Here is a 16,693-nt window from a genome sequence, read left to right as displayed (position 1 = left end):
TATAGATATGTGTGCTCAAAAAAACATGATTACTTAACTTGCATTCATAAAAACTACATTTTACCTACCCACAGAGAGTTCTGACGGATATGCACACATGTTCAGCCTGTCATAAAAATGGCACGGTCTGCAACATCCCCTTTAACTTTTTTGGTTAGAGTAATTTCCCTTTCCTTGTGGGTTTTCACTAAAATCATGCAGGGCAATCCAGAAATAAGATCATTATTCCTTGGATATTAATCACATTGTAACACAAGCTGTTATTACTTTACCCTGCATCATCACAAAAGTATACATGACTTCACTACAATCCAGTTATCAATATGTATAATTTTAAATACATACCTTTACTCCCATCAAATTAAAACAAAATGATATTTTTGTAAATACACAACATCTCTGCGATCCAGTTATCAGAACATATTTTTAAAATACATCACTTCACCGACATCCAATTAGCAAAAAAAGATATTTTGAAGCCATTCATTTGAAATAAATATATTTTATAAAAAAAAACTTCAATTGAGAAGACTTTATGCAAATAGTCCCTACCAATCTTATTTCAGTTTTTACATGGTTATTTTAATGGCAAATGAAATATGATTCTAAATACATTCTGTATGTATGATATTTGTGAAAGAAACACTTAATAGATGCAATGATTCGTGATATTGATTATATTGTAGAAAATGACACCCGCATTTAATGAATAGATAATTTACTAAATATACAAGATGCTTATAGCTCTTAGGTAAAAAGACTTTCTAGTTTATATCCATTGTTACATATGTCATGTATATTTGTTTGGGGAAAAATATTTTATGACAAGACACTGCACAATGTAAGTTCCAACTTCTTTGATAATGACATATGTTCAAATTTCATGTTTCTTTTTAAGGGACAGATACTGTCAATAGAAAATTATTTTTTTTGTTTTGATTTTATTTCAGAGCACACAGGCGACAAGATCTGTTGTAGAAAGGGGATTGGTCAGCTGAAGCGAAGGTTTCCATGTTTTGCATGGTGAAGTGAGGGTATGCCCAAAGAAAGCATGTAGGATAATCATTGCTTGTGCCATACTGCACAACATATGCAAGCAGAGGAATCTCTTCATATACCTCCTGGATGAAGACACTGATGATGAGGGTGATGAGGATGGGGACAGTGATGATGGTGGAGATAGTGTTGATGGTTGCCTTCCTCAACAACAAATTTCCACCATTGATGGACAGCGATACAGACAGCACTTCACAAATGTTCACTTTCAGAGTATGTAGCAACATTTATTTAGAAAATGCATGCAAATCAATACAATAATGATTTTGAAACAGCACCTTCAATATCTCTACTGTAACCATGTTAACCCTATAGAAATGAAAACAATTATGATACTGGTAAGCATGTACAGACATGGTTCTTGCATTTACATATTAGATTGATCTGTCTTCATCTTTTCCAATTTAAGCATTAACAGTTCTTTCTGGAGCTGAAGCACATCAATCTGTAACAATTTTTTTTTCCTTGAAAGTTCTCTGTCACTGAGGTGTCCATTGCTTGTGCAGGGTAGAACTGGAGTGGTGAATGCTGCACAGCTGGGCTGGGGTGAAGATAGCACATCCAGGGGCAAGTGGGCCTCAGCTTCAATGACAGCAGCTTCCTGACTTCTGAAAAGAAATATCAATTTTTGAATGTAAAACTTAAAGGGGAAGTGTACACGAATAAATCACATTTATTCTTATGCGAATCAAAGTGAACTGTTTGAATTAGTTAATACCTGTGTTTGAAAATATACACTCATTTTTCTTACAATGTAAGTATAACCCTCAAAATAAGTGCTGAAATGTTATGCCAATATGAGGTATTTGTTTGCCGAAGCTAAACAGGCCTGAGTTACAGCCAACTTTGATTATGACGTGAATTGGTGCCACTTGATTTTAAACTGGTCTCCTGTCTAGTCCCAAATCAAAAGATAATACTACTGATATTAATCACGGAAAAAGTTTGTGAAAATAATACGGAAGAAGCATAAGAACAGAAAATGTAAGCAGCAGGATCGTGTGTATTTTCATTCATAACCTCACTCAATGAAAATACCAAATATGTATAACAATGTTGACGCTCAGATGACATCATTTCATCGGGAAGCCGACTTTTTCAAAATCGCTTGTTCACTGACACGAGTCGTACGTGTTTTCAAGGAAGTTTTCGTTTGTTTCAAGCAACGATATGCAACGTGATAAATTGTGCCATGTAAGTAGTCCCCAAACTGTTGTCAGTCTGTTGGTTGTTATTTTCTTTTGTTTTCATTGTGACCAAGGGAAATTAAGAGAAGTACCATCATCGCAGCGGAGTTTGCGCCAGTTATGCATGCATGCTTCAAAAACTATAATATGTTGTGATGAATCTAGAAAATCATTGGAATACACCTGTTTTATTTAACTATCGCTGTTACGATACCTTTCCCATGCATGTTCTAAAACTAATGAGCAATTGTATGCAACAAGTAGGCGAACGGATACATAGTGTAAAATCTGAGATTGGCTTTGCATACATTTCAAACAAGTATTCTTCACAGCCAGGCATCTCATATCCTCGAGGATATATTCGTTAGATTTCACTGAAACACTTCGTATTGGAGACAAAGTCCATTTGTCAGCTTATATTTTGAACTGTAATGAGGAATTCAGGATTCATGTAAGGAAGATGGTGTTGAATTTTATGGATCTAAACATATCCCCACATACATGTGACGTGGATTTTATAGACACTATGTAATATGGCTGAAAATTCACTTTGACGCTTATGTATTTTCCAAAACATTCTCAGCCGCATTCTCGGTTCATTGATAATGTTTTAGAACGAAAGCATTGGTGATTTGATCATACAACAACAAAACTACCGCTGATCACAATGATCACGCCCTTTCTTTTTAACTTCAATATTCTCGCAGTAAAATTTGACATTTGAATTAAGACATACCATAAATTACGCAAAACGCAATGAATGGTGATTTAGTAATGTGTCAAAACTGGCTTAGATTTACTACGCACGTAATTTTCAGTAAATTTTATCTTACAATGAGCCGGATGATATCATAGAAAACCTAATTTCAAACAGTGTTCAAACTGCAAATTGCATTTATCTGTATTGATGTATGTACTATCGATATCAAAGTGAATTAGGTGGAACAGGCTGACATATCGTGACGATTTATGTAAGAACTTTAGTAACAAACGAGAATGCAGGCACATTCACCGATGGCAAGCAAGATGTAGTGCATATAACGCTTTAGGTTTCATGAAAAAGATACTGTTGGAAAGGCATGTAATCCGACCAGGTTGAATATGTTATACAATTTGGTTACGTGGTAACACTTTGAGTACAATGTATAATGCTTTTTTCAAACTGCAACGCCAGTACAGTGTAGAACTTTACCACATAGTCAGCTGGACGGCCAAGACACACGTGGATTAAAACAGTAGCTCGCGATCGAGACACAAGAACCATACCTATACCTGCACCGCAAGGTGAAATGGGTCTAATAAGGTCTGACGACGCCATTCGCTTATCGCTTGGGCACCAATGACGTCATTTCCAAGGGACATAAGCCATGGTGTGTTTATTGTGGACATAGAACTCTCGGTAAATGTTGAAAATATGAATTGATATAACGCAAAAAATAAATTAGTTACGCCTGATGTGCTGCACGCGTGTTTGATATGAAAACTACTATTTGATAAAACACTTTTTATGATGAAAAAGTGCGAGAGAAAAAGGTTAATTTTCGTGTACACTTGCCCTTTAATGTCTTATCAAACAAAAGGAAAGATTGTTTACCTTTTCCCAGCCAAATTTCAGTTAATTAACCACTTACTCTTGTTATGCAAAAAGCATATATACTAAGCAGTCTTAAAAGGACAACTGTTTCAGTTGATAGAGTGATAAAAATCTTCAAACAAATATATTCTATAGAAAAATGCATTGCCCACAGGAATAATAAATGGGCTGCGTTTGAAAAAAATGGTTCCTCTGTCATATATTTATAAAGATGTCACTTGACTTCATGTTTTTCAAAACACTATTTCTTGGTTTGATTATTTATGCATAAACTTCAAGTCTATATGCCCCATCTGTATAGTTATTAACCATTGTCTTTGAATGCAACCATGCTTGTAACCTGATTTGCTCGAATGGAAAAAAAATGTTTACCTGTTTGATATGTCCATGACCTGGTAAAAGGGTTGAATCGAAGCTCCCCCTCAATTCCACTGATACTGACACTGGATTGGGCTAAGAACATCAGCATACTGCTTCAGAAACAGCACTCAACTTGCTTGGACCAGGTCCTCCTCCTGCAATCATTTCAAACTTTGAATGCTTATATACTCTTTGATGATTTACTAACCAAGACCCAATAAATGGGGATAAAGAAATAAGTTGTTTTTTCTCTTATTAATTTTGCATTGGTCTGTCTTTGGTCAGGTGTAGGAAAACATGTGAAATGTGAACATTCTTCTTAACACTGGTTCTATACTAGTGGCCCACGTCTACTGTCTTTATGGTTCATATTACTCAATTATGTAGCTAAATATTTATCATGTTTGAGTTTACAAGATAGTTATGATAACAGATACACTGAAATGCATTTCTAAAAGTAATATGTTTTAATTTTTTAATTTCAACACCTTATATTTTTATTAATCTTCTAGGAATATACTCCATGTAGATTATGTTGTATAAATGAGAACACATCTCAAGTAGAAATACAACATATGTATCAAGCTAATGCTCTTTTCAGTTCATCAGAAAAGAAATCATTATTCCTATCTTGATTCTTTCTTTTTGTGCATCTTTCATCAATGGTTAGGGAATTCCACGCTTTTTCACCCAGTTAAGTCTTTGTAATTCTTGTCTAAGGGTTTCATTACATACCTGAGGATTTCTTCTATTAATCATCTCATTTCTGATGTTCTCAACGATTTTCAATTTTCCCCTACTCACAATTTGACCAAGTCGCCGGCGATCCATATCCTGACCCCTGTGTTGTGCTCAATCCCAACTCCTGACTGAAAATTCTTCAATTACTGTAGACAGAGGAATGTCATGTCAACCAGCTAACTCATTTTGCATTAGTCACACATATTTCACCATCCAATTCACCATCGGATTGTTTACAAATTACTGATGTTCGTGTTTAAAGCTCTTCACAGTCTAGCCCCTCTGTATCTGGAACAGCTTTTAACCAGATACCAACCTCAGAGAACACTGCGGTCAGCTTCACTTCAACAACTAAATGTCCCCAAATCAAGAACAACACTCTACGGTGACAGGAGTTTTGCCAAAGCAGGCCCTGCACTCTGGAATGAACTCCCACCAAATATCCAGTAAACCAATGACTGTGACATATTTCAAAGTGAACTGAAGACTCTCCTGTTCAAACAAGCCTATGACTTTGAACAAAGTTTGGATTTAGGCGCACTACAAATATGAACTTTATTATTTTTTATTATTATTATTATTTCAAAATCATCTAGAACCTGCTTTCTTTTCTCTTCTGCTATCAAATCTGCTATGTCAACAAAGAAAGCCGTCCTCTACACTCTTGATGTAGTGAGGTTTCTTAAGCCTACAAGAGTTGCCCCCCATATTGAGTACCTTACTACATAATGTAACATCTACATGTATCTTAAAATTCTATTATCAGTATTAGGAAACAAACATTTTCTCAATAATTTGTGGGAAAACTATAAATAACACGTTAACATCATCAGTATTAAGAAAAGCAATAAGCATTTCACTAGATGGTTTGTATGAAATAATACTTTAGGATGTATTTAAAAAAGTTTTACAAAAATTTACAGAATTTAGTGTGTACCTTTCCTATTTTTTGATTGGCATGCCTTCCCAAAATGTCTGAATCATGTAACATTATTGGTAGAATTTTTCCATTCAATAGTTTAAATCACGATTTGATTTGCAAATTTATATTTTTCATTACAAATTGGTTAATGACAGGTAAAGCTCTTTCGGCTTGCATAGAGTGAATGAGTGAGTATGGGTTTACACCGCTTTTAGCAATATTCTAGCAATGTCATGGCTTGAATGGGCTTCACACATTGTACCCTTGTGGGGAATCAAATCCAGGTCTTGGGCGTGACGAGCAGATGCTATAACCATAAGGCTACCCACTGCCCCAGCTTGCATAGATAGTGTATAGAGGCATGTAATACATACTTGTATACCAGTATGTGTTTTGTTTGAAAGGGCAGGAGATACTGATGAATTATCAATCTTCAGTTTATAGTTGATAGTACATTGTAACTATGTGTAATGACAACATGGTTTCATTTGTGCACTGAAAACCTTCCTTGTACTTTTTCAGCATAAAAAGTATTCACCTTGTTGTTTCAAAGCCAAAACAACACAAATATCACAAGTAACTAATCTCTTCAATTATTTTTTGGGCTATGGGCTTAAAATTTTGTATAGCCTTAACTATTTCAGACTGTGATCTATTGACAATATATCATCACTATTATAACATATGTTATATTTGGGATTACACTTTCTTAGTAAAGTACAGATTCTAGTACTTTTGGGTTGAGTCCCATCCGGGATTCGAAGCCGCGGTGGCTGAGCGGTCTAGGTGTCTGACTTTGTGTGCTGGCGATTAGGTGCCTGACTCTGAGAGTGTGGGTTCGAATCCCAGATGGGACTCAACCCAAAAGTACTAGAATCTGTACTTTACTAAGAAAGTGTAATCCCAAATATAACATATGTTACATTTGACCACTTTCTAAAATGGCATTGTGTATTTCATCATTACTATTAGTACACATTTTACAAGTAGTATCATCATGTTCTAAGAGTGTATTAGAAACTAAATTGTTGAAATTTACAATCACTGCAACAACACTGTTCATTCAAGAGATTACATAACGGATTCACCACACACCGGGTCTAATGTTATAATGTTTGTTTTGTTGAAAGTATTTTTACAATTTTCCAATATACACCTGTGTGCTTATCCTAGCTGAAGCTGCAAGCACTTACACTGATAACTTGTTTATGCAATGATACTTTCATATTATATGTATGTTTAAACATATTTTTTGTTTTGACAAATGTGGCCATGTTATCATTTCAAACTCTGCTGAGTCAATGTCAGTGTAAATCTTTTCTGAAAATTCTAGTAGTTTATTAAAAATTGATCAGATGTTCAGTTTTGTTGATAGCTTCCAAAATCTTCCTGGTTCCATATAATTCTATCAGCACATGTGTCATTTTCAAAGTTGGTTGGATGTCTTTAGACATATTAGACTTAAAGATATGATTTGTTTTAGATAATAAGACTGGTAAATGATTAGATTTGGTGTGAGCCAAGATTTCCATGTCAACGGAAAATTTAATAGACCATGACCGACACAAGATGTACTTCATTCCCTTTAATCAGTAAGAGCACTTGTAGTTTGCTCTTTTCTCAGATTGCCCTGTGAAAATCTTCAGTCTTTGAAGTTCTGGTTATTGTCCCGTGCTCTGATGACCATTTGTCTTCAGTCTAAGTCTATGAATTCTGTATCAATGTTCAGTTGTTCTCCTATAATATTTGTAAAATTTCCTGACATTGTACAACACTTTCATCAATGTCTTTGAAGATACCATGAAAATTCAGACTATATTTCCATTAGTAGAATTCTTGTCACGCCATTGTCATGTAGACTTGCAATACACTTACTTTGTTCATCTAAGTGGTTTTGTAATATATTATTTTCTCTTATTAGATCAATGATTTGTTTGTTTTTTCTATTCTCTTATGTTGTGTATTAATTTCTTATTTAGCTAATATAGATAGAATTATCATTAAAACGCCCGCATGTTATCAGAAATGAGTGGGCCACTGTAACTTGATAATACCCCCAAAGTGCTTGACAATGGGCCATTATCATGCCTGTTGTTACGTGACGTCATAGAGAGCTCAGCTCTTGATGTTCAATCGCCTACGGCTCGTTTTAGCTTAGGTTCAATATTGACAATATTTCTGAATCACATTCGTCACATGTACCTGTGCCATTATGCACTTTCTTGCCTTTGCCAACCTTAACAATTGGACCATAAATTACAACATACAGCAATGAAAACATCGACTGGAACTCTAACGTTGTTGAGCACTGAAAAAATGGCGACTGGTAGTATGGGCAAAGGTCAAGGTTAAATGTAGTCACTCTAAATAGTGACGTCACCTGTTTTGCTCTATGACATTTTCAAAGTGGTAACATGTTGTTGGCAGTAGATGCTTCAAAACCGATACCGTTGTTTGTTTTTATTATATTACAAATTCTATCCATTTTAGCTATAATAATGGTAATGCTATTTTTTCAGGGCATTTTCATTTGCAGAATCCCTCGATAAACAGTTAATGAAAGACCTCAGGCTTCTGCAAATGATAATTCCCTGAAAAATAGCATTACCCTTATAGTATTAAGTACGCAATTTTTTTATTTTTCATTATTATATTCCGATTTAGTTCTGGTATTTTCTTGGTTAGGTTTTCTATTAGGCCTTTATCATGTCTTTCTTGATAATTCCTTGTGAGCTGCGACTGTTTTGCTGAAGTAGTTCAACATCAAGGGTTATTCTCAATGTCACTCGCTATTGCTAGCTTGTCTACAAACAAAGTTCTTCCCTGGATGTAAGGGACTTTTGGAAATCCTGTGCAGCTCATGTACGTGTTCACATCAACACAGCCCTCTCACAGAAAGTTATCAATAGGGAATACAAACAGTAAACTTTTAATTCATTGATATTATAAAACATCTTGGTCACAAGCACTGATAAACTGCATACTGCAATAAGCATGAACATAACACAATAGGCATGATATGCGAAGAAACGTGACTCATCATTAAACCAAACAAGTCGCCATCGCTGTTGTGGCCATGCTTTGTGCCCTTGACACCACTGACTTCACATCCAACTATGCTGATCAGTCAGAATCACACCTCAGACTGGTCGTCGCAGACTGGACGGCAAATACCTGTGTATATGGTGCCTCACTATCTCCCCACTTTGATATTGCTGGAATATTGGCATAAGTGGCATAAAACTCACTCACTCCTCACTATCTGGGCTGAAATCCTACACAATCCTAGTAATGCTAGCATTGCATTTAAGTGATGGCCCTGTATGAACATCTCCTGCGCTACAGTTGTGACACGTGATCGGCCAGGTTTGAGCATATCTACGCAATGCCGTTTAGAAAGTGACATTTACATGAACAGCCAAGTACTGGCCTTGAGTGATGTCCCTTCAGTCCACATGAATATTATACAGCACCCACTTCCAATCAGATTTATAATCAATATAACTGGCTTGTTGAGCATGACAGCAACTCAACAAGTGTTGAGATGAGCACAAATGATTTAAACAACAGATGTCATCATCGTGAAGCATGCAGTCATTGTCCATGCACTGTCACTATATTTGAAAATGAAAATAGCTATTTTCTTCATGTTGGAATTAGAACAGCACAATATGTAGAATCACACACCTGTACCTGCACCTTGTGATACAGGTCTAATTGAGAATTGGCAAGAGTGAAGTTATAATGAAATAATGCAAGGAACATCAGCTTAATGCTCCCAACCCCATAGCCCCCAAAATAGTTAAAAAGATTAGTTACTTGTGATAGTTTTGGCTTTGAAACCACAAGGTGAATATTTTTTAGGTTGAAAAAGTACAAGGAAGGTTCATTTCCAAGTAAGTATGCTCTTTCAAATGTTTGTTTGCTGATTTCAGAATGAAGCTGTGTATCTCTTCACTGAGGGGTCATCAATTGACAGTGCCAGAGAAATATTTAGAGAAAAGGTATGGACAACTTTGCATAATTGCATCATTTCCAAGAATTACTTCAAAGTCCTCCAAATCATTAAGTAAAGCAGAAAGAGGTGTTCTCCATTATCGTAACATCAATCAAACGCAGGTAGAGGCCTTCCTTTTCTCACAAAGTATCCTGGGGAAAAATTATGAAGGTTTACACGTCAGTCAGGGTAGACAACTCCTTCAGAGTCGTGCTTAGGAAGACCACAAGCAATTAAGACAACACAGCATACAGATGTTTTAAAACTTTTATTCAAGGTAAAACCATGATATCAGAACAAATTTCAGGAAATAGGCAATCAAGTGTTAGAGCTAGTATTCTTAGAATTATTATCGTTGTTGATAATACTTCAGAATTGTATATTTTATATATCTTCCTATATTTGCTTATGAATATTGTGGATATCTCTGGTATATTTCATAAATATATTAGGCTGTAAAATCTTCATAAACAGGTCATCTTCCAGTGTGATGATGCTAGAATTTTCATATCTGTATGTACATATTATTTTGCCACAGGTTACGTCACATGAACTGAACATCCCAATCCACATTGTGTCCTACAACTGTTGTAGTGCGGATACCATCAAGTATCTGCGGAACTTGGCCACTGATACAAATGGAAGGTATGATTTCTTCTACTAAAGGAAATGCTGATTCATGAATTCTGGGTGAGAATGCTGATAGATCACAACCAACCCATACTAGTAGTTAAAGGAGGAAAAAATCAGGTGGTCTGACATGTTGACTTGGTTAAATTTTGTGTCATTTTACCCCAGTTATATATGATTTGCTAATAATATATCTGTTCAGCTTTATCAACCTGAATTCAACCATGACTATGTGAAATTACAATTACATTGTATAGACCCAACCATCAACAAACAATACTTAACTTCTCAGAATGTCTTGTAAAAATACATCCCTATTTATACAAAATTAACAGCAAAATGTTGCGAAAACATTTGTCTATCTTGTAAATGGTATATTTGTTTCCGTTTAGAATCTTGAACCCAACATGAGAGATTCCGTTTTAAGCACTGTCTAAAGAATAACTGTCATAACACCTTCGACACGAAATCTGCAGCAGCTTGTGCCTCAGATGGAAGGTCAAGTTTGTTGGGTTTTTTAAAAAAATGTATGTATGTGATGGCAATCTTTTGTACCATGGTGTTCTGGTCTAGCTGTTCAAATCATTATCATGAAATGGTATATTGCAGATTTCATGCGTACGCATTTGTGATGGAAATGGATTCATATGAACATCTGCCTGTTGATCCCCTGACAAACAAAGCAAATATTGTTCTGAAGAAAAGGACCATAGGTGGTTTGCCTCCAGGTGTGGGTGTGAGGGAAGATGTGATCTTGGTGTTTGAGGAACTAGAAGAAGCGCGCAACATTCTGAGACAAATAACATCTTTACTGCAGAAAACCCCAGAGCCAAGACAACGATCTGGTCAGTGCAGATATGTATTACTAATGTTGTCAATGTGATGTCCATACTCTCTATTGGCAGTGTCAGTACCAGTAGGTATGATTTTAAAGGAAGCAATTTGGAGATTACCAGTATGCTTAATGTTTTCAATGTACAGATATGTAAACTGTTGATTTGACAGGCATTATTCAGTTAAGTGCCATACTACCTTAAAGTACTGACAAGTTATTATGCTCCTTAGTAAATATGGTGGCATTGATACTTTAGGGTAAAGTGCAGAAGTTGGGACCTGCCTTCACATGGTCACAGACACTTTTCCTTCAATATGTGCTTCATTTGCAAGTTTGCCAAAATACATGCGACAGAACTCTTTCTGTATTCATAAGAAACATCTTTCAAGGCAGACCTAACTGTACAATGACCACTCTATCATGAGCATGTGTTCAAAAGGTCCTCACAAAAATGTGGCACACCCACTGGCTGGGTATTTTCAGAAATACATGCAAATGGAACTTCAGATATGGTTCAGATATGTGGCAGTGTAATTCATTTATAACAATGTTTTGATAATTGTATTGTGTCTTTCTCTTAAGATTGAGTATAATTTCATAACAATGTGTTTCGGCAATACAGTAATTAGTTGTCTGGAATGTGTTACTATCTTCTGGAAGAGTAGTATGAAAGTTTCTGTGACACGTGGTGTCAAGTGTAATCTACAATTTTCAAGAACAGCTATCACCTAATCAAGCGAAAATCCCCCAAAATGCCATTTGAATTGCAACATGTCAGGAGATTCAATTATTCATGGTAAAATGACAGCCTGACAATTGTTATACAAGACAAATCTTATGGATAACAACTTCTTTATTTGTTTCTCACGATGTTTCTGGGCTAGTTCTTGCCCCTTCTTCAGGTGGATTATGACCATAGTGAACAGTACAGTATATAGTGATGTACAGTAAGCCAGAGATTTGACAATTGTTGCACCAAAACAGTCACCAAAGTAATGATAGAAAGCACTGATTATTGAATCACTGGAAATATGCTTATTTATGTGGGAAAGGCAATGAAATGTGTTGGTCATGATTTCAAGTAACTGATATACGTCAAGGAGTGTTTTGGATAAGAGCGTTATACATACGCAACATTTAAAGCCAGCTTATTTCCTATTCATTATTTGAATGACAGGGTAGGAGAACAAGATGTCTATACTATGTGTATATAGAAGGGAAGCCAGTTGAAATTAGATACATAGAAGTAAAGTCAATTGTGGTGAGTAATGTTATACATTGAAGATAGAGGTGATGGACATGACGGTACAACATGATGTCTTTAAAAGGTTTTGGAAATAATTTTAGCACCAAAATTATGTAAAGTGATTATAAGGGTATCACAGACTTAACATTTTTCGGCCTATTTTCAAAACCATTATGGCCCTATGTGAAAACCATAAGCGTTTGTTGTCAGGTTTTACATCTAGAATTGTGTTGAATGGGCGCTTTCAAAAACTTTTTTATATTTTTATCAATTTAACATTGAAATACATATGATAAAATGCCTGTATTGCATGTTTTACCCTACCTGATGCCACACAGTGCTTCAGCCTCCCTACCTTAACCTAACAGACAGTACCGGAACGGAGTGACAGAAGAAAAACTGACTAAAGTCCCGGTATCCCTAATTTATATACCTTGGTCCATGCAACTTCATATTCTTTTCTGATGTTCTGAGGACTTGCTTAAATTTTGTGTATTTTAAGTTGAGACTTCTAACCTTGCATATCCTTTCCCAGGCAGTAATCCATTCATTCAGTATGGTATATAGTCTACGTTTTGCTATATTTTCTTCAATTATGTTACATTTGAGATGACCTCTCAACTGCCTCGTGCACACTAAGATTGTGTTCGGGTGCACAGTTCAAAATGTTCTGATAATGTTTTGGTTTTGTAAATGTGTATCCATATGCTAAATGATGTGTTTCATGCAAAAGTCCAAAGTCAGGCAAGACCCTCACTTACAATGTCCGTCTAGCCGCCCAAGTTGTAACCATTACAGATAATTGCTCTCTTTGTGTAGCCAAATTGGTGTCTGTGACATTGACACTGGTGTATTTACCTCTGGCATCTGCTCTTCGGAAACCTTTGATTAATGGCTAGAGTGGGCAAGGAGGCTGACTTTGTGTGCTGGCAATTAGGTGCCTGACTCTGAGGGCGTGGGTTCAAATCACGAATGGGACTCAACCCAACGAAAGTAAAGCATCTGTACTTTACTGAGAAAGTGTAATCCCAAATATGACATGTGTTACATTTGACCACTTTCTAAATGCCATCATGTACTCAAAGCATTTACTATATCCCAGATCCTACTCTGGATGGCAACCTACCGGAGAGTGCCCAGTAACAGCTTGGAATGGTACTTGCATAGGACTGCCGCATTTCATTGTGAATGCAGGCATGTCTGGATATCCTGTCAAAAACAATCAGAGAAAGATATTTCCTTGAACACAGTGGAGGTCTGGGCGAGAAGACCAGTCACCCACTTATGGATCCCAATGGACACACAACATTTGAGCCATTGCTTCATTCTTAGCATCATGTCAGCTTGCCAGTGGGCATCTTTGAACACTTTTACATCAACAGATACTAGCCTTCCCATGTTATCCTTACTGTAACCTGTCATCTCTGAAATCTTCATGACCAGCTTTGAAGAATCTCTAAAGGCACATGACCCCCCACCCAGGTGTAGAAAGGTTGATGACAGCTTCACAAATCTTGTAGAATACTGACATCCTAAATACTCTTCTTGACATCACCTCAGTCTACCACCAGACGACACATTCATATAAGTACATCCACTACCTGTCTATCAGCCAAGTCCATTTTCAACCCCAGCAAGTTCAAACACCTCCCACAAAGCACATCACCCTTAAATAGCCCACCTAGAGAACCTAGTCAGGACCTATCAGCCGCTGCATCGCCATACTTCTGAAGAAAATTGCCAGCATCAACATCACCTCTTCATTAGACGTCAACTGTCATTTTCATCAATTCCCTCTTGATTGATCACATTGAACAATCTTGTGATAACTGACTTCATTAAAACGAATCTAAATATAACTGGCTTCCTTTTTATGTGTATGTATGTCATTTTGTTCTTCCCTATCATTTTCCTGATTATAAGACACATAGCCCTTAAATATTGTGTATGTATAATGAAGATGTTGTTATTCATAATACACCTTTTCATGATTACATTTAAGTTCAAAATGCCTGTAAAGACTCATATGAAGCCTATTATCACCAAACCTTTAGTTTCATCAATTAAGTTCTTTCTTGACCCCTCGATCTCTTATTGTGCATGGATGGCTTTTGAATGAGCACCACCATTTGCCACTTAATGCTGTAGGTATGCGAATACAGGACTTTACTTCATGTCTATTTACCATTAAATAACCAAGCAACTCATGTTTAATTATCTTTTAGAACACATGTCCACTGACAGAGACCTCGCCCTAGAGAAGAATGAGCAAAGCATAAGCTCAGCAGAGTGGATCAAACGATTTGGATTGGAGGCCCAAAACTTGGATTGTATGACATTTTGTCTGGTGTTGCCTTTAAACACCAAGATGGTGTGGTTGAGATCATGGAGAAGCCACCCAATGAGTCACAAACAGATGCCGTAAGTATCACGCTATGGCTCTTTTTGGTAAAAGTCAAATCTTTATGTATTTCTACAAAGTTTTGTATGTGAATATTTCCACATGAAAGATACCGGTAACCATGTATACTGATTAGTAGTGAGGTCACATATCTGACTTATATTTATCTGACACAGGTTTCCTGACAATTACTTTTAACAAATGTGGAGGGTGATATGTTGAACGGTCAGGTTTGATAACGTAAAAGATTGGGGAACAGCATTCATCTTGTACTTGTGTTTATGGTGCCAAACTGGGTGTCCTCAGCAGTGAAACTTGAGCCAGGATAACCCTCATTGTCTGACCTCATGGAATGTCTTGAAATATTGAATGTGGATCACTTTGTGGAGTCAATTAATAATCAGATGCAGGGCAGCTGATACACCAGTTAACCATGTCTTTTAATGAAAATAATCATACTTCATTGATGTTATGAACAAAAATATGATATCTGCTTTTGTATTGGCTGCCATTTTGTGTGTTAGACTGTTGGTAATCTGAAGTAAGGAACTGTGTTGTATGGTTCAAAGTATATTTTCATTCATACCAACTTCTGAATGCTATTGAAATCACTTTTATTTAACAGTGCATTTGTAGCGAATAACACATACAATAATTCCAGACATCACAGGATTCTTTCGATATGTTGTCAATACTGGGACCTCACACCTGATGTATTTTGTAACAAATTTTATTTCTCTTCATCGTCAGGCAGGCAAGCTTCTGACATGTGAGAAAGCATTATTGATAATACATGTTCAGAGCCATTACATTCCATTATTTCTAGATAGCCTTTACAGCTCTGGCCAACTATCCATATTAAGTACAGCCCCTAAATGCATAGTTGTGCTTGTGTGTCATCAGTGTTAAGGGGCTTTGGGAGTTAAATGGCGCCAGTACATCAGCCACCATTTGTTGGCAGTGTTTCCAGCACTCTGCCAGTACACCACCATGTATCCCACCACAACTGGCTGTGAGCACCACGCCAACCACATATCCTCATATCCTGCAGGCACAGTACTCGCCATACCAGTACTCTGCCAGTACACCACCATGTATCCCACCACAACTGGCTGTGAGCACCACGCCAACCACATATCCTCATATCCTGCAGGCACAGTACTCGCCATACCAGTACTCTGCCAGTACACCACCATGTATCCCATCACAACTGGCTGTGAGCACCACACCAACCACATATCCTCATATCCTGCAGGCACAGTACTTTCGCCATACCAGTACTCTGCCAGTACACCACCATGTATCCCACCACAACTGGCTGTGAGCACCACACCAACCACATATCCTCATATCCTGCAGGCACAGTACTCGCCATACCAGTACTCTGCCAGTACACCACCATGTATCCCACCACAACTGGCTGTGAGCACCACGCCAACCACATATCCTCATATCCTGCAGGCACAGTACTCGCCATACCAGTACTCTGCCAGTACACCACCATGTATCCCACCACAACTGGCTGTGAGCACCACGCCAACCACATATCCTCATATCCTGCAGGCACAGTACTCGCTATAGCAGTACTCTGCCAGTACACCACCATGTATCCCACCACAACTGGCTGTGAGCACCCACCAACCACATATCCTCATATCCTGCAGGCACAGTACTCGCCATACCAGTACTCTGCCAGTACACCACCATGTATCCCACCACAACTG

The 16,693-nt window shown here is 37.1% G+C and overlaps 1 protein-coding gene across 1 annotated transcript in view; it reads left to right on the top strand.

The window, feature by feature from the left end:
* The first annotated feature begins 14,820 nt into the window (after positions 1 to 14,820).
* LOC124254061 (von Willebrand factor A domain-containing protein 3B-like) overlaps positions 14,821 to 16,693 on the top strand; it is a 53,077-nt gene continuing 51,204 nt past the window's right edge. The window contains exon 1 of the mRNA XM_046687913.1: positions 14,821 to 14,989. Coding sequence (XP_046543869.1) covers positions 14,954 to 14,989 — 36 coding nt within the window. The 5' untranslated portion in view covers positions 14,821 to 14,953. The remainder of the gene's footprint in view (positions 14,990 to 16,693) is intronic.

The sequence above is a fragment of the Haliotis rubra genome, unplaced genomic scaffold (genome assembly GCF_003918875.1).
Source record: "Haliotis rubra isolate DU_JTF1 unplaced genomic scaffold, ASM391887v1 Scf561, whole genome shotgun sequence".
Lineage (NCBI taxonomy): Eukaryota > Metazoa > Mollusca > Gastropoda > Lepetellida > Haliotidae > Haliotis > Haliotis rubra.
This window is presented reverse-complemented; position numbering and strand designations above follow the sequence as displayed.